The 24,363-nt window shown below is 44.6% G+C and overlaps 1 protein-coding gene across 4 annotated transcripts in view; it reads left to right on the top strand.

The window, feature by feature from the left end:
- The window catches only part of LOC144698702 (adhesion G protein-coupled receptor L3-like), an 891,299-nt gene that overhangs the window by 748,003 nt on the left and 118,933 nt on the right, over window positions 1-24,363 (top strand). For all 4 annotated transcript variants that reach the window (XM_078570511.1, XM_078570510.1, XM_078570509.1 and 1 more), the window contains 2 exons: window positions 3,221-3,394; window positions 19,133-19,342. In XM_078570511.1, the coding sequence (XP_078426637.1) occupies window positions 3,221-3,394; window positions 19,133-19,342 (384 nt within the window). The remainder of the gene's footprint in view (window positions 1-3,220; window positions 3,395-19,132; window positions 19,343-24,363) is intronic.

Genomic DNA, 24,363 nt, shown 5'->3' with positions numbered 1-24,363 from the left:
TTCTAAGCCAAGATCATTTCTCACTGATGTGTTGATCTCATCCTTTATTAACAGAGCTATCTGCCGCCTTTTCCTTTTTGCCTGCCCTTCTAAAATGGCAAGTATTCATGAATATTCAGTTCCCAGCCTTGGTCACCTTGCAAACACATCTCTTTAATGGCTATTAACTATCAGATCACACTCATTATTCCTATTTGTGCTTTCAATATGTCTATCTTGTTACTACTGCTATGTGTATTCAGATAAAGAGTCTTTAGTTTTGTCTTTATACTACTTTCTCCTACTCTGACCCTATTTTCTAGTGTACTGTTATGTTTGTACGCTCTGTCACTTTGTGTTACACTCTGGTTAGCCTGGTCCAAACACTCACTATTGCTTTATCCTTTCTCTTGAACTTTCTAAATCTCCCCTCACTTGAAGACTCCATCCCCGCCCCCCACCAATTATTTAGTTTAAAGCCCTATCTAAAGCCTTAGTCACATATTCGATTTGCCAAGGCATGGTCCCAGCACAGTTCAAGAAACTGCATCCCAACAGAACAGTTCCCTCTTTCCCTAGTAATGGTGCAAGTGCACTATTAACTGAAATGCCATTTATCCCACACTAATCTTTGAGCAATGCTTCCAAATCTATAATTTTTTTTATTATTCTGTCATGGAATGTGGGCATCACTGGCAGTGCCAGCATTTGTTGCCCATCCCTAATTGCCCTCAAATTGAGTGGCTTGCTAGGCCATTTCAGAGGCCAGTTAAGAGTCAACCACATTGCTGTGGGTCTGGAGTCACGTGTAATCCAGACTGGGTTTTGGATGGCAGATTTTCTTCCTTAAAGGACATAGTGAACCATATGGGTTTTTATGACAATTGAAGATGGTTTCATGATCACCATTACTGAGACTAATTTTCAATTCAATGGTGGGATTTGAACCCATGAACTCAAAGCATTAGCCTGGGACTCTGAATTACTAGTCCAGTGACATTGCCATTGCACTACCACCTCCCTAGTATTGACCTTATGGAATTTTCTCATGGCTCAGGTAGTAATCCACAGATCTGTGATCTGTGGTATTTCAATTTGCTTAGAAAAGTAAAAAGAAACTAGCAAGGCACTGTGGCAAAGTATATATGATGGTCTGTTCTGTGTGTATTTTCCCAGAATACTTAAATTATGCAAAATATTTCCAGAAACTATCCAGATTTTTTGAGTCCTGATCCCAGGATGTCCTGTTAACTGCAGGAGGAATTTACCTGACTAGTGAAGGGAGATGCTGTCTCAGAGCCCCAGACATTGGGAGCCAAAGGCAAGATGTTGTCAAATTGCCAGCCAGCCATCTGGGAATTGCAGCCTCGTTTCATCTATTATTTTAAGAACTAAAGAGATGTTTAAAGCATAATCAAGCTCTGAATCCATGTATTGATTTTCTTCATAATAGTTTGCTTGAAAGTTGATGAGTCTTTACACATCTCTCCAGTACTATTAGCATTGCTTGAACATTCACTTTGATATAACCTGATTTGACAGGAGCAATGAGATATTTTCAGCGTTGTCATGTCAGTCAGACCTGTTGACAGTTTTCAAATATTCATTTGGGCGATAAAGTTCAGGTAAACTGTTCGTTTTTGTTTGAATGCTCTAAATAATAGTTTAAAAAGAATTTGGGTATTGTAGACAACTAAATTGGTAGTCTGACCCAATGGAATTGATTTTAACCACCTTAGTTCTGCGGGAGATGTGCATTGGAAGGGGTTAAAATGAGATGGCATTCTTAAGTCTCAAAATTGCATTGGGCCTGATTGACATCAGCATCCTGATTTAAACACCTTAATTAACTGCGTGCTTGCATGGAGCCACCTATCCAGATAACAGCCACAGTAAGTTTTTCCGCACATTTTTTTTCAAGGCACTGTTTTTGCTGGGTGGGAGGCCTCAGATTCTCCCTCTTGGTCTGTAAGTTAAACTAGATTTTCCAGCTCTATTATTCTATTCTCTTGAGAGCTACATTTAACTTGTTATTAGAGCTTTTAATATAAATTTCACAGAGATCTACCATTGTCATAATTCCAAAATTTGACATTGTAATCTACTACTGTGGCTATAATAAAGTAAACATTGTAAAAGCTTTATTAATTACTTTTTCACATCACCTAGATAATGAAAACTAGAGCCATTTCTAAGGGGAAGGTTGGTGCTGTTTGCTACTAATGTTGTGAATACATGTATAAAAAGACATTTAAAGGTTTGTTATTAGTCACTAACAGTTGAGATGTTTCACATCTAATGGTCCTTGTGCTAATGCTTTTAATTTATTGCATAATTGTGTTGTTTTTTGCTAATAACTTTGATTTGTCTGTCCAATTGTATAACTATTCTAAAGCTCCTTCAAACCATAAATTACCTCTTCTGTCCCCATGGCTTTCCCCATTCTACTGTAGATTTGAGAGACTTACTAATGCTATTTGTGCTGATGAAAAACAAGAAGAGCTCCAACAATGCTTTCTGCAGAACTCCTCTCAACACATTCCCTCAATCTGCCATGACTCTCACTGTTGTCAGTCTGCTATCTTTTAACTAAACTCATGTTTTACTCTCAATTCACGATGTTCAGTTTAGTCAGAAGCTTTTCATGTAGGAATTTGCCAAAAGCTTTTGGAAATCCCAAATAAGCTATATCATAGCTAGATCCACTTTAATTTTTTTGTAATGCCTTCAAAGAAGTTGAAGAATTGCTAGGCTGTATTTTTCCATTTTAATTCCTGGCTGGCTGGCTTTTTATTAGTTCTTATTAAGATGTTACCGGTAAACAACTAAGTAGCATGTACTCCATGTAACCTGTTAAAATCAAGGTCTGATGACAGGCTTGCTGACTCACAATTCTCTTTCAATGTTCAGTGGCCACTGCCATTTTAATAATCAAATGGGGTCACTGTAATGTACGATTGGCAGGAACTGTTAAATTAACTGATCTGAATTGCAAATGAAGCAGATGGTTTTTACAGAGTTGATTTTAGTTGTGGCTTCAAATTAATCAAAACCAAAGAACTAATTTGGTAATAGTGAAGTGCTTGATAGCAATCTGAATTTTATAGCTTCTACATGGAAAATGTGACATGTAACAGATTGCTTCTTGACTAAGGGAATGGATGTCTTGAAGAACTGACTCATGGGGAGAGATGGTACTTGTCACAGTATGAAATATTTTATATATTTTTCTTTGTTTCAGCTCCAAAACAATTTTAACCCAAATTGTTCATTCTGGAGCTACTCGAAGCGCACAATGACAGGGTATTGGTCCACACAGGGCTGCAGAATGCTGGGGTCAAACAGGACACATACCACATGCTCCTGCAATCATCTGACAAACTTTGCTGTCCTCATGGCACACAAAGACGTCAAGGTAAGAAGATAAATGTCTTCATCTCCAAGCACTGGAAGATTGCTTATTGTGGAAGTCAAATTGATCTTTTTTATCGAGATCCTCCGTAATAATACTAGTTGCAGGTACCTGATATCACTGGGCAAGCAAAAATAAATTAATTTAACAAGAATCAAGCCAATTATTAGCTATTTGACAGTGGTTCACAGAAATATACTATCTCCCCAAGTGAAGAAAACTGAATAACACAAGTAAAGAGTTCCAACATATGCTGAGCCTTTTCATAGTCATATGAAAGGAGTTGAACAAAGCACAATTCCAAATGTAGGATGCACAGTCTTTCTACGTGCTAAATCCCTTCTTATTTTTTATAGTACAGAGATTGAACCTGAGCCACATTAAGATCTTCACCTTGTTTGTCTGATTAAAGCTCTTTCATCGATTCAGTTGTTTCACATGCTAAAATTAGTTAGAATTTTCATTTGGATTTTGAGCTTGGGTTATTTCTTTATACAAACAATGTCTTATTTCTCAACTATAATTTTAGAGGGGTGGGGGAATAACATGCAAAAATCTGAAATGTTTCTCCCTCCCCACACAAAATTACAATTGTGTTTTTGTGTGAAACCCTATCAATACCACAGGCTAAAATATTTTTGATATGTGACTAGAAAGAAAGGGAGATCTAGAAACATTTAAATTTGTTAATAAGACATCAAATATAGTACAATTTTTAAAGCCTTGTATAATATTTGTTTTATTTATTATTTATTAATACTCCATTTTTTTCCAAATCAGGAAAAGTCACAGGAAAGTGCCACTGAGATTGTTCCTTTCTTTTTTTTTCTCTATCAGTGATGTTTGGGATTCTCATCCCATCTCTTTTTATTTTCTTTGCCATTAACTGCACTTTACTATTGATGTTCCTACAAGAGGAAAACAAGTTCCTTAATTGGCATAAATGGACCTTTTCCTTTGGTAACCCTATTTTTAAATTCATGGAAAGCACATACCCATATATTTGAGGTCATTATACATTTTCATTGCAGTGTTTGTGTGGAAGAGTCTAGATTTATAGGCATTATTGTGCCTGCACTTGGAAGCAACACAGTCAGGGATTTCAGGCAACTTGTTTGATCTTGTTGCTGGCAATTAGTTGTACCTGGTTTTTAATCAGTTCAGATGTTGTACTTATGTTGTTCTGTTAGTTTTAATAGTTTTTTTCTTACCATTTCTGTCCTGGTACCTGGCAATGACATTTTATTTTCCATTGTGTATATACAGACATTGGGCGGAATCTTCCGATCCCGCCAGCAGCGAGAAGCTTGGTGGACGGTGGAACTTAATTTAGTGGGAGGCCAAAAATCAGTTTCCCGATGGTGGGATGAACTTTAGCAATTAAGTTCTTGAGATTTTAAAGCCAGGTTAAAGCCAGGCTGAGCTTCCTGACGAATAATGTCGGGAAGCCCTTTTGCATGCATTAGTATGTTTTGCATGCTCATTAAAAGGCCACGTCACTGGAATTAAGATCCCCCTCCAAATTAAGTTCCCCACCAGTCAGAAATTAGAACGGTCACATATACGGCTGTATATAAGTGGCGTACATCCCTGGAGAGTTTGACTTCTCCCATAACTTTGAGGTGAGTAAATGCTGCTTTGGCCTTTTTGTGAACAAATTTGTGCTCACAACTCTTGACTCACATTGGGTGCCGGTAGGACAAACTATGCGAAGGCTGGAAATGGGAGGAGGGCTGAGGGTGGAAGGGGAGGTAGGATGGAAGGGTGGAGTGAAGGCTGGACACAGGATGTAGGCGAAAGGAGGGAGGCTATCCAGGGAATGAAGACAGCCTGTGCAGGACAGGGAAAGGGGAAGCAAGGGAATGTGAAGAGGCAGCCATGTGGGATGGAGGGAGGGATCTTGTTGGAAAGGTTGTAGGGAGGTGGCCCTAGAGGGCAGGGTTGGTGCTGTCGACATTGGGGTCCTGGGGTTTGAACTGAGGGCACTGGTGGAGTTCAAGTTAAGCGCAATTGGCTAACTAAAGGGACACCCTAATAATCATGAGGCAACTGGATGACAGCCATGCTAAGTTGTGTTACCCTCTCTATGGTGAAACCCACACGGTAGCAGGTTTGATCCTGACTCATGGGTATCATAACATCGAGATCTGCTGTTCATTCTGTGCGATTTGCCATCTGCTGCTGTCAGAGGCAGAGTGAGAGGTGGATGCTGCCTCGGGGCGTGGCCGGTGGATGACAGCTAACTCCCACCTCCAAACTTTCACCCTCCCAGATGAATGGTCGTGGCTGACAAGGACTATTGTGGTTAGTCTTTCAATGCTGCCAAGGCAATCGTCTCTCTGTAGAGCCTCGAGGGTAGTAGAAGCAAGCTGAATAGTGTCAGAGGGCGGGTTCTCGCACATGGCTTTCATCACCCTGGTCAAAGAGCAATGTCTCCATGCACAGTCATATATAAAGGGAAGGAACACCCATCTTTGTTCCTCCAGGGCGTCCTTCACAGGCACAGGGTTTAGCAATGGCTCAGTGGCTCTGAGATGGAGCAAACCTGCAAAGGAATGCTCACTAGATTTATTTTCAATTCGTTCACAGATCCACTGAGGCCTAGATGATATAGGCTTCAGGTAACCCTGCCTTTCCACTGGCCCAGTTCCTGGTGAGGAGGGGGTGGGCCTGTTGAAAGTTGGCACAGAGCCAGGAGGTGCAATGGCCAGAGCAGCAAGAGGCAGTGGGCCTCAAGAAGTTCAGGCTGCTGACGACCAGGGTCACTGCAACATTGAGCATTGGCCCGACCATGAATACCTATCTACAGATGAGCAAAAGGCAATGCCGGAAACACTTTTGAATGTCCCAGAATGTGGTTGCACACATCTCCACAAGGACTTGGAGGCAATCCCATACCTGTGTCATTAAAGGTCACCACTGCCTTAAACTTCTTTGCCAGTTGTTTCTTCCAGGGCTCCATTGGTTACCTGTGTGGCATCTCCCAGTCAGTGACACACAAGCGCATCCAGGAAGCGACAGATGCCCTGTTCAGGAGAGCACAACAATTTGTCCAATTCCACCTGCATCCTGAAAGCCAGGCTGCAAGAGCTTGGGGTTTTGTAGCAATCTCAGATTTCCCGCAAGTGCAAGGGGCTATTGACTACACACATGTGACCTTGAGAGCTCCCTGGCAACAGTCAGTCACATTCATCAATAGAAATGGATTCCACTCTGCAGCTCAAATGTGATCACGGAAAGTAAATCCTGTAAGCTTGTGAACGGTTCACAGAGAGCTCCCACAACACCTACATTCTGAACCACTCCCAGGTGCCAAAGGTTTCTGAAGAACCTCAGCAATTGGAGGGCTGGCTCCTTAGGGACAAGGGATACCCCCCAGAGAACTGACTGATGATGCCAGTTCGCCATCCGCAGAGTGCCGCTGATGAGAGGAACAATGCTGCCCGTGCCTCCACAAGATCCAGGATTGAGTAGACGATAGACCCCCTAAAGATGAGGCTCAGATATTCAATGAAGACAGTGAAGAAGATGGAGCTGACCAGGGCCAGGATGTTGCCAAGCCACATGCAAAGGCCGTAGCAGGGGTTTGACGCAGCAGATAAGCCCGTGACAATCTGATAGCTAACAGATTCCATGGCACAGTAAGCTATCGAGTCATTTCCTTTACTTTTTGGCTTCTATCCTCTGCTGGCTGGAAGACCCAGCTCCTTTTTGGTTACAGACATTATACTTTGCTCTAGTGTACCTTGATTAAGATTCCTGAATTAAATTGCACTACTTAATGTCTGCCCTTCTGGTGATTTAATCCTTTGCATGTGCCAAACTGGAATATACAGGGCTGTGGTGCTAAAAACATACATTAGAATCTGCACAGCACTTCGTTCTCCCACACCTCAGGTATCTGTACATACGAGCAAGCAGCAGGAGTAGGCCATTCGGCCCCTCGAGTCTGCTCCACCATTTAATAAGATCATGGCTGATCTGATAGTAATTTCAAATCTGCATCCCACCCTGATGACCTATCACCCTCTAGCTTACCAAGCATCTATCCATCTCTGTCTTAAAAATATTCAATGAGTCTGCTACCACCGCCTTTTCAGGAAGAGAGTTGCAAAGACTCATGACCCTCTGAGAGAAAAAAATTCACGTCATCTTCGTTTTAAATGGGCGACCCCTTCTTTTTAACCAGTAACCTCTTGTTCTAGATTCTTCCACAAGAGGAAACATCCTCTCCACATCACCTTGTCAAGACCCCTCAGGATCTTATATGTTTCAATCAAATCATTTCTTACTCTTCTAAACTCCAGCGAATACAAGCCTAGTCTAGCCAACCTTTCCTCATAAGACAACCCACCCATTCCAGGTATTAGTCTGGTAAACCTTCTCTGAACTGCTTCCAACGCATTTACATCCTTCCTTAAATAAGGAGACCAATACTGTACACAGTACTACAGATGTGGCCTCACTAGCGCTCTGTATAACAGAAGCATAACCTCCCTACTTTTGTATTCAAGTCCCCTCACAATAAATGATAACATTGGCTGGAATTTTCCGTGCCCACCAGTGTTGGACGTGTTTGGTGACGTGAGCAGGCAATATGGCATGAAACCAGTTTGCGATTGTCCGCTCAGCCCACTGATGGTGGGCCGCATTCTCCGCCATCGGACATCAGGAACCTCATTGTAATACATCAGCAAATCATTATTAGGCCTGCCCACCAGAATCGTCCCCCCACCATCAGTGCAGGTCCGAGTGCATATCTGACAGCCACTGTGTGTTCTGCTGGACCTGAGTCTCCAAGACAGCTGCCACTCTTTCCTTTGAGGCAGCCAAGCGCTTGCATGCCGGAGCCACAACAGCAGACAGAATGTGAACGGACTCCTCCAGCCTTTGGTCCAGTCTGTACATGGCCTTTGGCATCTCTGCCTGATGTTCCCCTGTCTGTCTCTGTATCTTCGACAGGTCTCTTATGGCCAAGTCCAGAGGCTCGTCATCTTCCTTGGGCTGAGCAGGGGCCTGGTCTCCAGCAGTCCTTCAAGAGTCAGAGACCTTGGCTGTCATTACCTCGGCCAGCTGTGGACCCAGGTCAGAGATGTGCTCACCAGATTGTGACTCTGATCCTAGTCTGGAATGTGAAATCTCAGAGGTGACTGTATCTGTGCTGTTGGAAGGTGCAGGTGAATGATGTTGGTGCATCTTCTGATGCATCCTCCTCAGAGGTAGCGTTGGGGCTGGTTCTTTGGCTGGTCTTCATTGTGGGCCTACCCCTTTTCTTGGTATCTGAAATAGAGAAAAGAATGATTTAGTGGATGCCTAGGCAAGCTCCTTAATTGAAGCAATGTGTTCACATGTGGGTGCAGCTGAAAACTGCAGACTAGAGGCATCCTCACTGGCTTCCTGGGGGAGTCCTATCTCGCCTTCAGCATAGGCACGGTCTTGCTCCTCCCTGGTACTCTTGGCGGCCTGCTCCTAATATGGGGTGAGGACTCTAATGTCCAGAATTCCATCTCCCATCTTGGCCCACCCCTTCCTGTTGTGCGAGTTCTTGTCCTGCAGAGATACAGAAGGGTTGAGTCATCCCAATGGGTGCATGAGCAGTTTAGGAGCATGCATGTCTATGCCAGCTCCTGAGTCCTCTCAAGTAAGCGATTAACAAGCAAGATGTCATGCAACTGATAGAAGATTGAGACTATGAAGTGGCTGGCACATATCCAATCTACATGTCCCATCTGCTGGTGAGTGCTTCAACCCAAACTCCTGTCTGACATCCCCGTGCACTTGGACTGCTTCTTACACTGATGAGCGTCATTTTGCTGTGAATAGCCAATGCCACTTACCCTGGCGGAGTGCAGCAGATCCTTCATCCTCTGTCCTCAGAGAAAGCCCCATTGATGCTAATCTCTGCCACAACCTCCATCCAGGCCACTGTGGTCAGAAAGGAGGGACTCCTGCTGCCATCCCTGGGAAACAGCACCTCCCATCTTTCCTGGACGCCCTAAAGGAAAATCTCCAGGGAGGCTTCACTGAACCGTGGGACCGCACGTTGTATGCTCTGGGACATTCTCATTGACAGAGTCTTGAAGGACAGCCAGACTGAAGCTCCTGGCTATTGTTATGACCACAGCTGATGTTATTTGCTGAGCAAGCCAAAACCCAGAGGGACACTTGTCTTACTGACCAGAACCTTTATTTTGTATTTTGAAAACGAGGGAAAAAACTACTGACCCCAGAAGCATCGAATCCTAATAAGATTCTAACACTTGTAGGTTTCTAATTTGCTGAAATGGACCTCAGACTGTTTTTTAATTTAACATTTTGATAGCTTTATTTACATAAAATACTATCTGTAAAGTGTTCTGAACCCTATAGCTGTGTGGAGCTTGTAACATTGTATTCAGTGGAAGAGAGAAGTCAACACTGTATCTGCTTCGTTCTGCTGATGTCAACTTCAGAATAGTGGCAGAATACATATGACTTTACCTGAAAAACACTAACCAGAATGCACTGAATTGCACAGTGTCACCAAATTTATTGTTATAAGATGAAGCTTTCCAAGTGTTTAGCACCTGATGCAGAGCACTGGGTTGTCTTTGCGATCAAAACTCTGAACTGTATATATTTAAAACCGTTGAGCTTCCCCTTTAACAATTAAATTGACCATACATGCCTCGATGTAGTCTATTTCATCCAGCTCTGAAGATTTGTCAGCTGAGAATGTCACCAGTTCTGATCGCTGGTGAGCTATTCCAGTCAAATGACAGCCCACTAGAATTTCTGGAGGTTAACAGGTCACAGATGTTGGCAGTCACAGTCATAGTTGCAGCCTCCCTACCATCTCAGTGGGCCAATATCCACAGCTCAAAACTTCATAGTCGCACAGCTACTGGGAACTGAAGGTTGTTGAGTCACAAAGAAATAGAATTGATAATAGCTGCAGTCTATTATAGGTCAACCTGAATCTACAGGAAAATCGTTACACTCTTCACCCTCTGCTCCATAGACTTGAGTTCAAGTCATGGCAAGAGCAGTGTCCAATCAAAGTGACACTAACCAGCAAATGTTTGTGCTTAAGGAATCCACTACAGAAAATTAAACTCTGTGTTTAATAACACTTGACTAACTCCAGCTTTAATGTTATATAGTTCAGCCTCAAAGCCAATCTGCAGCTGTTGCAATGATTGCTTATTGACTGCAGCTGTTGCAGTGCAGCCTCCTTCCTACCTCTACTTTGTGTAATATTCCGTGCCTGGTGGGCGCCGTGGGGACTGGGGTGGTTTGTTGACCCCCTTAATCACATTTTGGTTTAATGTTTGTAAGTTTCCTTTAAACTTTGTCCTTGGTTTTACAGCTGACCTGACTTAGGGGCTGTGCTTGATTTATCCCTTATTTTATTAATTTGGTTTAATTGGTTGACTCTAAAAGAGTTACTTTGTGTAATATCCTGACAGAATCCTTGCACTGTTATGAATTCCCAGACAAGGAGAATGTTTTCCCTCAGTGTGCCCTTTTTATTGAGTCATGGAGTTTGTAAGAGATTTTTGGGTCTTGCATGGATTGCTCGCAGTGTGTATTTGAGTATAAATCTCAGACCAGCAACTCTCATTGTGCGCTGTTATGGGTATACTCGCTGATTTGTTGGTAATCCAAACAGCCAGCTCACAATAATGCTGGTGGAGTACAGCTTTGCTCTGGAACTCCGAATGTGCCACAAATTACAGGAGTTTTTCTGATCTGCCTATGATCGAGTATAATCAAAAAAAAAAAAATCTGATGCAACTTACTGTGCTGTCTATTTAGTACAAAACAACTGAACACACATTTGATTACAGATGGTTGGAAATGGCTCAGCAAGTTGAAGTTCACTTCAAATAGCCAAAAAGTAAAGCTTGAAAGGTTTATGGACACCTAGAATTACACTATGGCGGTATACTTCCTTATACTTGATCTCTGCCATGTGTTACTTTTTATGTCGTAATAAAATGAAACCATTTCATTGACATATAAAAGTAGGTACAGTAAATTACATTGGCTGAGTACTTTGTGGGATGTTATTGGAATATAATTTGTACAGGCTAATCCCATGTGGTTTACATAAGGATAAAATTGTATCATTTTACAATTCTACGACAGCCAGAGAGGGTCTAGTATTTGCAATCCAGCACGTTGGGATACATTGTTACGTGCAATAGATTGGTGTTCCAGATCACTGTGATCCAATGCTATCACTGAAGTTTACAATCCAAATTAACTATCTTGGTGGGCAAGGTTCGCTCCATTATTTTTTTTGATTCATTCATGGGACATGGGCATCGCTGGCTAGGCCAACATTTATTGCCCATCCCTAATTGCCCTTGAGGAGGTGGTAAGCTGCCTTCTTGAACCACTCTAGTCCATGTGGTGCAGCTACAGCCATAATGCTGTTAGGGAAGGAGTTCCAAGGGCAGGATTTTTGAGTCGTTGGGCAGGTGCGGCCGGCAGGCCCAGGAGCGGCCGAGAAACGCCTCCCGCGATCAGCCTCTGACCATGATTTCACAGTGGCTGGCCAATTAACATTGCTTTAAAATTGATTTTAAAATTGCTCAGCTCTGTGCCTTCAGGGAGCTTTCAGTGCTCACTCCCCCACGCATGCGCACTCCCCCACGCATGCGCAGTCCTTTGCGCTCACATTCCTCCCGTCCCCACCCTGGCAGCGCTGAGCTTTCACACCGGATGACCATTAATTGGCCAACCACCGTGAAATCGTAGTCAGGGGCCAATTGCAGGAGGCGTTTCTTGGCCTCTCCTGGGCCTACCGCACCCGCCCAACGACTCGAAAATCCTGCCCCTGGAACTCCTTCCCGAGCAGCACTCTGGCCGTAGCTGCACCACATGGATTAGAGTGATGTCATCATGTGCTGTTTTACACCCGATCGGGTTGGGCTCACGCCCACCCGTGGGACATAAAATCCTGCCCCAGAATTTTGACCCAGCAACAGTGAAGGAACGGCAATATATTTCCAAATCAGAGTGGTGAGTGGCATGGAAGTGGTTGTGGTGGTGCTCCCATGTGTCTGCTGCCCCTATGCTTCGAGGTAGTAGTGGCTGTGCGTTTGGAAGGTGCTGTCTAAGGAGCCTTGGTGAATTCCTGCAGTGCATTTTGTAGATGGTACACATTGCTGCCACTCTGCGTAGGTGGTGGAGGGCGTGAATGTTTGTGAATGCGGTGCCAATCAAGTGGGCTGCTTTTTTCTGGATGGTGTCAAGCTTTTTATGGACAAAGAAATAGACAAGTTGCAAAAAGATGTTTTGGATTGGGGGAGAGCGGATTTTAGTAAAATAAGGCAGGATCTGGCCAAGGTAGACTGGGAACAGCTACTTGTGGGGAAATCTACAGAAGAGCAGTAGGGGGCGTTCAAAAAGGAAATGGGGAGGGTACAGGCTCAACATGTTCCCTCCAGGGTGATAGGAAGGAGTAACAAGCCCAGGGAACCATGGATGACCAGAGATATTCAGGATACGATGAGAAGGAAAAGAGAGGCTTTTAGCAGGTACAAGGGAAGCAAATCAGTGGAGGCATTGGTGGAGCTTAAGAAAGCAATTAGGAGAGCAAAGAGGGGATATGAGAAAGCTCTGGCTGGTAAAAGTAGGGAAAATCCCAAGATATTCTATAAGTATGTCAATGGGAAGAGGATAACCAGGGAAAGAGTAGGGCCCATTTGGGACCAAGGCGGCAATCTGTGGGTGGAGAGCTTAGATCTGGTCCATTGATTGTGGAATTGCTTAGTTCTGTCTATCACTTGCTGCCTACGCTGTTTGATATGCAAGTAGTCCTTGATCCCCTAGCTTGGTGGTAATGGTAGAAGGGGGATATGCTGGGCCATGAGGTTACAGATTGTGGTTGAGTACAGTTCTGCTGCTGCTAATGGCCCATAGCACCTCATCGTTGCCCAGTCTTGAGTTGCTAGATCTGTTCGAAATCAATTCCATTTAGCACGTTGGTCATGCCACATCATGCGGTGGAGTGTAGCCTCAATGTGAAGACTGGACTTCATCTCCGCAAGGACTGTGCAGTGGTTATTCACACTGATACTCTCATGGACAGATGCATCTGCGGCCAGCAGGTTGGTGAGGATGAAGTCAAGTATTTTTTTCCCTCTTGTTGGTCCCCTCACCACCTGCTACAGACCCAGTCTAGCAGCTATGCCCTTTAGGACTCGGCCAGCTCAGTCTGCTACCGAGCCACTCTTGGTGATGGAGGTTGAAGTCCCCCACCCAGAGTACATTCTATGCCCTAGTTACCCTCAGTGCTTCCTCCAAGTGGTGTTCAACATGGAGGAGTACTGATTATCAGCTGTGGGAGGTATCACAAGGAGGTTTCCTTGCCCACATTTGACCTGGTGCCATGTGAATCCCATTGAGTCCAGAATCAATGTTGAGGTCTTCAAGGCTAATTCCCTCCTGACCATATACCACTGTGCCACCACCTCTGCTGGGTCTGTCCTGCTGGTGGGACAGTAGTTACCCAGGAATGATGATGATGGTGTTGGAGACATTATCTGTAATGAGTATGACTGTCAGGCTGTTGCTTGTCTAGTCTGTGAGACAGCTCTCCCAATTTTGGCACAAGCCCCCATATGTTAGACCATAAGACATAGGAGCAGAAATTAGGCCATTCGGCCCATCGAGTCTGCTCCCCCATTCAATCATGGCTGATAAGTCTCTCAATCCCATTCTCCCGCCTTCTCTCCGTAACCTTTGATTCCTTTACCAATCAAGAACCTATCTATCTCAGTCTTAAATACACTCAATGACCTGGCCTCCACAGCCTTCTGTGGCAATGAATTCCATAGATTCACCACTCTCTGGCGAAAGAAGTTTCTCCTCATCTCTGTTCTAAAAGGTCTTCCCTTTACTCTGTTAGAAGGACTTTGCAGGCTTGACAGGGCTGAGATTGCTGTTGTCATTTCTGGTGCCTAGGTTGATGCTGGGTGGTCCATCCAGTTTCATTCCTTTTGGACTTTTTAGCAGGTTGATACAACTGAGTGGCTTGCTAGGCCATTTCAGAGGGCATTTAAAAGTCAACCAGATTGCTGTAGGTTTGGAGTCATGGCCAGCCCAGGTAAGGACAGCAGATTTCCTTCCCTAAAGAGCATTAGAGAACCTGTTGGGGTTTTGTGACAATCGTTTCATGGTCATCATTCAGCTTTTAATTCCAGATTTTTGTTGAATTCAAATTTCACCATCTGCCCTGGGAACCCAGGTCCCCAGTCCATTACCCTGGGCCTCTGGGTTACTAGTCCAGTGGCCATACCACTATGCCACCGCAACCCCCAAGTTGATAGGCTCTTTCATCTCAATACTTGGAAAACACATTCAAAATCAGTCTTCAGAATTTTTATTTAATTTGCCTGGTAGTGAATGTAAACCTTTTTGAGGCCAAAATTCCAAGAGATCCAATCCCAGTTGTTGGTGCCAATGCCCTCCTATACTGTGCCATCAAAGTTTGCAAGGTCAATGGGAGGCTTAATAAACATGGGGCAGCGGGTGCATGCACTGCTTCAGATCTATCTCTCACACCTACTTGTCCTCATGCCTGGAAGCTTCAGTCTTCGCCACACCACAGATTCAAGGGGGGATTCCACACTGTTGACCAGTTGCACACCGGCACGATTGCTCAATGGCCCATCAAGTGCTGTGCACTTAATTGTTGCAGCCCTGCATGTTCTGATGGTAACAGGAGGTTGACTGCCACTCTAACCCACAAGCAAAGAACTGGTAGATATCCCCATGACAGGAAATTAACAGACAAAAGCCTGACATGATTCATCAAGTGGAATTAAGAGCCGGAATTCACATGTGTCAGTTTCTGGAGCTCGAAGCGGTCAATCAGCCTGACTAATACACACGTGAAATTGAACAGCATGCAGACACCCTCCCGAAGCCTTCAGCTCCCACTCCTAGCCATTGGACCCATCTCAATCTCGGGTTTCTCCCTCTCTCCCCAGCGCAATTACTCTGTGCAACAATGGAATCAGAGCTCACACTACCCTTCCCTCCCCGACCATCCACCTCGCCACTTCCCTCCCTGACCCTCCCACTCACTGCTTCTCTCCCTGACCCTCCACCTCACCGCTTCCCTCCCCGACCCTCCCGCTCACCGCTTCCCTCCAACACCCTCTCACTGACAGTTTCCCTCCAACATTCTCCCACTGACTGCTTCCCTCCCTGACCCTCCCACTCACTGCTACCCTCCCTGACCCTCCACCTCGCCACTTCCCTCCCTGACCCTCCCACTCAGTGCTTCTCTCCCTGACCCTCCACCTCACCGCTTCCCTCCCCGACCCTCCCACTCAACGCTTCCTTCCCTGACCCTCCCCCTCACCGCTTCCCTCCAACATTCTCCCACTGACTGCTTCCCTCCCTGACACTCCCACTCGCTGCTACCCTCCCTGACCCTCCACCTTGCCGCTTCCCTCCCTGACCCTCCCACTCACTGCTACCCTCCCTGACCCTCCACCTTGCCGCTTCCCTACCTGACTCTCCCACTCGCCACTTCCCTACCTGACCCTTCCACTTACTGCTTCCCTCCCCGACACTACCACTTACCGCTTCCCTCCCCAACCTTCCCCCTTGCTGCTTCCCTCCCACTCACCTCTTCCCTCCCCGACCGTCCCACTCACCCCTTCCTTCCCCATCCCTCCCACTCACAGCTTCCCTCCCCGACCCTCCAACTCACCTCTTCCCTCCCCGACCCTCCACTTGCCGCTTTCCCTCCCCATCCCTCCCACTGACCACTCCCCTCCCCCTCACCTCTTCTCCCCCCGACCCTTCCACTGACCGCTTCCCTCCCCGACCCTCCCACTCACAGCTTCCCTCCCCCTCGCCGCTTCTCCCCCCAACCCTCCCACTGACTGCTTCCGACCCCGACCATCCAGCTTGCAGCTTCCCTCCGTCACCCTGGAGCACACAGCCCATCTCACTCCATCACTCACTTCCTCCCTCTCACCATTCCTCTCCTGAGCCCTCACTCACAGCGAGAGTTCGGGGTTGGGGAGTGGCGAACGGGAGAAGCAGCAAGTGGAAGGGGCAGGGATGGGAGGGATGAGGAGGGAGGCGGCGAGTGGCTGGTAAGCAGTGAACACATGGGTTGGTAAGTAGAAGAGTTGGTGAGTGGGAAGGAGGCACCGAATGCGAGGGTTGGTGAGCGGGAGCAGCAATGAGCAGAAGGGTTGGTGAGTGGGAGAGAAATGTGGCGATTCGAGAGAGACAGAATCAGTAGAGATGACGAGCTGGAGGCAGAAAGTGACGAGCAGGAGGTAAGTTGAAAGAGTTATTAAGATTTAGTAAGATGACCTTTGGGCGAGTTAGTACCAAGGATCTAGTCATTCTGCTGAAGCTAGTTCATGGAATTACAAAAGGAAGATTGATCCCAAAGACATTCAATACATTAAAAACACAAGGGCATTTTTAGGGAGTGTGAAAAATTTTGGATTCCTAGCCCAGACCTCCAGATAATAATGCATAGGCCCTTGTACCTCTTTGTATTTTGAGCTTGTCAAATTGAACCAAAAAATCCTTGTCTTGAGCTATTGCTACCAATGGAACTCTCTTGTCTAATGACTTAAATGCAAGCTACAATATAAAAACTAACACATGCCTCTCTCGTGTATAGCAGTGTGGTGGTTATGGTACTGAGCTCAAAACCTACAGGTATTCAGTTCAAATGCTTCCAGGATAAATTTAATGTGTTCAGCATTCAGTAAATCTGGTAATTTGTGGACTTGCAGGTTGCTGTATCTATGGCTGGGACGATATTCTTCCTTTTTCTTCCTATGGTAACTTGTTAAAAATGTATGTTATAGGTTTTAAAGGGAACATTGCTGCTGGCCCTGACCCTGCCCACAAAGGCCCTTAGGCAGAGGGTTGACAATTTTTTTAAAAATACATTCAAATTTTGATTTGGCAGTCCATGTCACTGTCCTGACCCAGATCCTACTGGTTAGGCACACATCTGGACAAGTTGGTATGCCTCAAATCGATGCCCATACCTTCCTCCATTAATATACCAGGTCCTTGACAGGCATGGGGAGTTCATTTCTCTCCACCGCACCCCATTCCCAACCTAAGTACTTGAACACATTATCTAGGCTGAGACCTCAAATGCTGTACTGAGGGAGTACTGCATTGTCGGAGTTCCAATATCTTCAGAATGAGACGTTAAACAGATTTAACAGACAAACTAACCTGCTCTCTCTGATGAACATAAACTTTTCCTGGTACTTTGAATAACAAGAAGTTCTCCCATTACCCTGGCCAACATTTATCCTTCAACTGACACCAACAAAATAAGTTATATGAGTATGTATCTCATTGTATCCCAGCTCCCCGCCCCCAGCTGTTGCTTTGTAAAGGACAGAAGGAGGTTACACCCTTTGTAAAGCAAGCAGGAAAGTGACAATGCCTTTGCCATTTTCCTGGGTACTCGGACAGTTTCCTGCCAGAGTTATGATGAGTGAACCACCATGCATCTCAGTTGGATTTGAGTCACACACTATGTGGATATGTCTTATTTTTACTTGCTGCCAGCTACCAACAAGACAAGTTTAGGGACATTGCATTTTAATGCTCTATCAAAGTGCTTCATAACTAATTAATTACTTTTGTAGCCACTGCTATAACGTAGGGGGTACAGCAAGATCCCACAAATACAATGAGATACATACTCATATAACTTATTTTGCTGGTGTCAGTTGAAGGATAAATGTTGGCCAGGGTAACGGGAGAACTTCTTGTTATTCAAAGTACCAGGAAAAGTTTATGTTCATCAGAGAGAGCAGGTTAGTTTATCGTCTGTTAAAAATCTGTTTAACGTCTCATTCTGAAGATATTGGAACTCCGACAATGTAGTACACCCTCAGTACAGCATTTGAGATCTCAGCCTAGATAATGTGCACAAGTCTGTCAAGAAAGAAAGAAACAAAAGAGGCCTTGCAATTATATGGTGCTTTTCACAACCTCTGAATGCCCCAAAGCTTCACAACTGGTGTAGTACTTTTAAAGTATAGTCACTGTTATGCTGTAGATATGGAGGCAACCAATTTGTGCACAGCAAACTATCACAAAACTGCAATATAGTGACCAGAAAATCTGTTTTTTCAGTAAAGTTGATTGGCAGAGCCAGGGGTATTATCACTGAGCCAGGTACGACACAGTTGGATGTAAAAAGTCCCATGGCATTACCTGGAGAATAGGACAATTTCTTGTATTTTGACTTACTTTGCTCATTCAAGCTAAGCTGCCTGAAAAAATACAGTTTGTTGTTATTTAAGCAAATGTGAAAGTCCCACAATGACTGCACTTTAAAATTAGTGCATACATTATTTTGGAACATCTTTGAGGGGACTGTGAAAATGCAAGTTGCTTCTTACAAACAGAAGTTGAAATATCAAAAAAAATTGACAATTATAATTCATCAGTCTTTGGTTCCGTGTCTATCTTCTCATTGTCATATGACTGTTGAGATCTGTGCCACACATGCTTATAATAAGTAGAAATGATTTATTTCAATGAAGAAAGCATGTTAAGAGAATGAAGCCACATATGCCTGTGTGTTTGTTGAAAATGATTTTCTGCAATCAAAGGTAACATTAAGGATTTGGTTGATGATTTATCTTGCCAGACTGCAATAAGAGTAGGTTGATGTACTGTATAGGTTAACTAACACTTGTCTATTGACTGATAATTTCCTTTCTGTGTTCCCAGTTTAGTGACCCTGTCCATGAACTGCTGTTGGAAGTTATTACCTGGGTCGGTATCCTGATATCACTTGTCTGTCTCCTGATCTGCATCTTCACTTTTTGTTTCTTTCACGGACTTCAGAGTGATCGAAACACTATTCATAAAAACCTCTGCATCAGTCTTTTTGTGGCCGAGTTGCTTTTCCTAATTGGAATCAATCGTACAGATCAACCGGTGAGCATGTTCAGTTTTCATGGGTGATCTACTTAAACAGACAATTCCATGGGACATTTTAAATAAAAATAAATCCTACTCAGTACAGTTTCTTTGTCTCATACCTGAGGACGAATTGGCTTTCCCCAAATTACAAACCACACTGACACCTTGTTATTCTTTACATGAGAATTTTGAGAATGAGTGTTTGTAAGCTATTCAATGAAGATTATTGCAGCCAGGGCTGGCCCTGTCTTTACCTGATCTTCAAAGCTTCCAATAGTTGGCCCTAAAGAATGATTGTGTGCAAGAACCCTCATCCAGTACTCTGCTCTCTAACCCAAAGGGCCACTGCTACCATATGGCCCTATACCAACCTGATCAAGATTAACAAACTCACAATAGGCCCTGGATTGAACCCTAAGAAAATATTTGGCTAGGATTTCTGGGACTTCCCTTCCTTCTAGTTTTTCTGCATTGTTATTATTATGTGAAGAATGCTATGTCAATGTATTTATGATGCAGGCCAATCTTTACAGAAATGTTGATGCCTACTTGGATCATCATTGTCATACAACACATTTGAAACTCTATGTATGCTAGGCCTTTGCCCATATCAGCTGTCCCCACACCAACCATCACCACTTTTAGCTCATAAGAATGTTTCACTCCTGGTACAGGGTCAATGAAAGAGATATGGGCACTCAACTATTGCCTTTAATAAATGGCTGTGTGTAGGGAACTTTCTTTCAGGTTTAGCGTCTTGCCTTAGATGAATATAGACTGAAACATGGTGAGACAATGCTAGCTATGAAGTTGCTTTATTTTCGTAGAACAAGTTAAAATGCAGAATAACAGTCAAAGCAAGCCTTGCTTCTCTCCTCAAAAGTTTAAAGGCCAATCATAAACCATGTATCTTTTTGTGAGAGTTTTTCGCATTTAGCATTTCTTTCAGGTGACTTCCAATGGCAAAAATTGATCTAGCTATATTTAACTTTTGAAGACAAGGACTGTGTCTCTCAGACTTCTATTCCTAACCTGGCTGCCTAGTTTTGTGCTTTGTTTCTGTGTTCCCAGCTGAATTATTGGCTAAGATGCTGATTTTCTCCATGTTGTGATTTACCAGTAGACTTGTAAATAAAACCAGCAATCTCCCCTCCGAGTGTGCTGGATCATGTCAAGCTGTACTAGGCCTCACTTTTCTCAGCCAAATATATTCAAGAATCATCCACTAACAACAGCATTCCCCTGCCCCCCTCCACCTTCACTTCTTGTTTAAAAGAAGTGTGAGGAGTCCATGGAATGTTTGTTTCCACATTGGCACCATTGTCTACTGATTCCTCTCCTTCACTTTGCTCAAAGTGCCAAAGGCCTACAGGGTAAATGAAAGAGTGGTGGGGGCATGGGGTAAGGGAGGGGAGGGTTGGTGGCACTAGGTGAATTGCTCTTGCAGAGAGCTGGCAAGGTCACAGGGGGTTGAATGACGTCCTTCTTTGCTGTAACCACTCCAAAAATCTACTCTACAGTTCCCAGACTCCCCGGATTGCTCCCTGCCCCAGCCCTGAACCCCGTCTATCTCTATTTCTCTACCAGCTCCCCTTATGCTATTTCTGAGGTTATCACATCCACGAGACCCACTTCCTGCCATCTTGACCACATTACTGCTAAAGTACTGATTATGCAACTTTCCAACCTGGCCATATGCTGGCTGATATCGTCAGACACTCCCTTTCAAAAGAGCTGTCATCATCCCAGCTCAACTGGGAACCAGGGAAACTAATGGAGAAAGTTCTGAAGGAGAGTATCTATCTCCACTTGGAGAGGCAAGGTTTGATCAGGAATAGTCAGCATAGCTTTGTCAGAGGGAGGTCATGCCTAACAAATTTGATTGAATTTTTTGAGGAGGTGACCAGGTATGTAGATGAGGGTAGTGCATTTGATGTAGTTTATATGGATTTCAGCAAAGCCTTTGACAAGGTCCCACATGGGAGACTTATAAAGAAGGCAAATGCACATGGGATACAGGGTAATTTGATAAGGTGGATTCAAAATTGGCTTAGTTGTAGGAGGCAGAGGGTGATGACAGAAGGATGCTTTAGTGACTGGAAGCCAGTGTACAGTGGCATACCGCAGGGATCTGTGCTGGGTCCCCTATTATTTGTCATTTATATAAATGACATAGATGACTATGTGGGGGGTAGCATTAGTAAGTTTGCGGATGACACAAAGATTGGCCAGGTGGTTATCAGTGAGGTTGAGTGTCTTGGGCTACAGGAAGATATAGATGGGATGGTCAAATGGGCAGATAAGTGGCAGATGGAATTTAACCCTGAAAAGTGTGAGGTGATACACTTTGGAAGGAGTAATTTGACAAGGAAGTATTCAATGAACTGCATGACACCAGGAAATTCTGAGGAACAAAGGGACCTTGGCATGTGTGTCCATTGATCTCTGAAGGCAGAGGGGCATGTTAGTGGGGTGATGAAAAAGACATACGGGACACTTGACTTTATCAATTGAGACGTGGATTACAAAAGTAGAGAGGTCATATTGGAGTTGTATAGAACCTTAGTGAGGCCACAGCTGGAGTAGTGTATGCAGTTCTGGTCACCACATTATAGGAAGGATGTGATTGCACTGGAGGGGGTACAGAGGAGATTCACCAGAATGTTGCCTGGGAATAAACATTTAAGTTATGAAGAGAGGTTGGATAGACTTGATGCTGTCAGACCTGCTAAGTTTTTCCAGGTATTTTTGTTTTTGTTTGGATAGACTTGGGTTGTTTTCGTTGGAGCAGAGAAGACTGAGTGGCGACCTGATCGAGGTGTACAAGATTATGAGGGGCATGGACAGGGTGGATAGGGAGCAGCTGTTCCCCTTAGTTGAATGGTCAGTCACAAGGGGGCATAAGTTCAAGGTGAGGGGCAGGAGGTTTAGGGGGGATGTGAAGAAAAACTTTTTTACTCAGAGGGTGATGACGGTCTGGAATGCACTGCCTGGGAGGGTGGTGGAGGCGGGTTGCCTCACATCCTTTAAAAAGTACCTGGATGAGCACTTGGCACATCATAACATTCAAGGCTATGGGCCAAGTGCTGGTAAATGGGATTAGGTAGGTAGGTCGGGTGTTTCTCACGTGTCGGTGCAGACTCGATGGGCCGAAGGGCCTCTTCTGCACTGTGATTCTGTCCTCCCTCAACTGATGAATCAAAGAAACCCACCCTTGACTTCTCTGTCTATACAAACTGCTGCATCTCCAACCTCCCTTTCCTCTGTTGTTGCCTCTCATAATCCCATAATTGAAAGTTAATTTAAAATTGAAGTCAGTGAGAATCAGGGGAGAAACCTTCCAATGGCTGGAGTCATACTTAAAACAAAGGAAGATGGCTGTGATTGTTACAGCCAATCATCATAGCCCTGGGTCATTGCTGCAGGAGTTCCTCAGCATCGTGCCCTAGACCCAACCATTTTTAGCTGCTTCATCAATGACCTTCCCTACATCATAAGGTCAAAATTGTGGATGTTCACTGATGATTGTGTAGCGTTCAGCACCATTCACAACTCCTCAGATACTGAAGCAGTATGTGTCCATATGAAACAAATCTGGACAACATTCAGGCTTGGGGTGACAAGTAACACACAAAAGCTAGGCAATGACCACCTCCAACAAGATGGAACCTAACCATTACATTCAATGGCATTACCATTGCTGAGTCCCCATTATCAACATCCTGGGGGTTACCCTTGATCAGGAGCTGAACTGGACTAGCCATATAAATACTGTGGCTACAAGAGCAGGTCAGAGGCTGGGAATTTTAAAGCAGGTAATTCATCTCATGAATCCCCAAAGGCTGTCCACTCAAAGGCAAGTCAGGAAAGTTATAAAATACTCTCCATTTGCCTGAATGAGTGCAGCTTCAATGATACTTGAGAAATTCAACACCATTCAAGACAAAGCAGCCCGCTTGATCAGCATCCTATCCACAACCTCAAACATTTACTTCACTACCAGCACACAGTGGAGCAGTGCGTGCCTTATATAAGCTGCACTGCAGCAACTCACCAAGGCTCCTTTGACAACACCTTCCAAACCTGGGACCTCCACCACCGAGAAGAACAAGGGCAGTAGGTACATGGGAACACCTGCTAGTTCCCCTCCATATCATACACCATCCTGACTTGGAATGATATTGCCATTTCTTCAATGCTGCTGGGTCAAAATCCTGGAATTTCCTCCCTCCCTAGCAACTTTGAAGGGGTACCTAAACCACAAGGGAGCAGTTCAAGAAGGTGGCTGAACTCCACCTTCTCAAGGGCAATTGAGGATGGGCCCCTTGCCTGCAACACTCACCTTCCAAGAACAAAAATGTTTTAAATTCCCTATTTGAATCATTCCAATTAAATTTCTACCTCTACCGTATCACCAAAACAACTCTAAATGAATTCCCAAACAACATGCTCTTGACTGTGACCATGGTGCATCATCTGGCCTCATCCATCTCTTCTCTCTAGCTTTTGAACATGGACAACAGCATTGTCCTCCTACACCATCTCCCTGCTTTGTACAGTTTAGTGGGACTGCCATAATTTGGCAGCCCCAGAGAACAGGCAGTGTCAGATTTTCCATTGACCGGTGAAATTATTGTATGTCGGGTGGGCTGGTCGTGAGCAGGCGCGGTTGGACACGAAGCCAATCGCCGCCCGTTATTGGCTGCGCGCCGCCATTTTACGTGGGTGGGCTAATTAAGGTCCGCACAGTGTGACGCACGGCTGGTAATGCTCAGCGCCACCTGTGCGGGCGAGGGGAGGAGGGAGAGTCGGAGCCTGCACTCTTTCGCACATGTGCGTGAAAAAGCGCAGCAATCTCCCTGAGGCACGGAGCTGCCTCGGATAGATTAAGTACAGAATAAAAGTTCAGAAGTAATGAAGTTAAAAATTATTTATACATGTCCCCTCATGTGACAGTGTCACATGAACTGGGACATGTTTATGAATTGTGCAAAAAATATTTATTTATTTAATAAATCCTTCAGGAAACCTCATCC

The sequence above is a fragment of the Cetorhinus maximus genome, chromosome 2 (assembly GCF_964194155.1).
Source record: "Cetorhinus maximus chromosome 2, sCetMax3.hap1.1, whole genome shotgun sequence".
NCBI classification, from domain to species: Eukaryota; Metazoa; Chordata; class Chondrichthyes; order Lamniformes; family Cetorhinidae; genus Cetorhinus; species Cetorhinus maximus.
The sequence above is the reverse complement of the archived record's forward strand: the minus strand, read 5'-3'. Positions and strand labels throughout refer to the sequence as shown.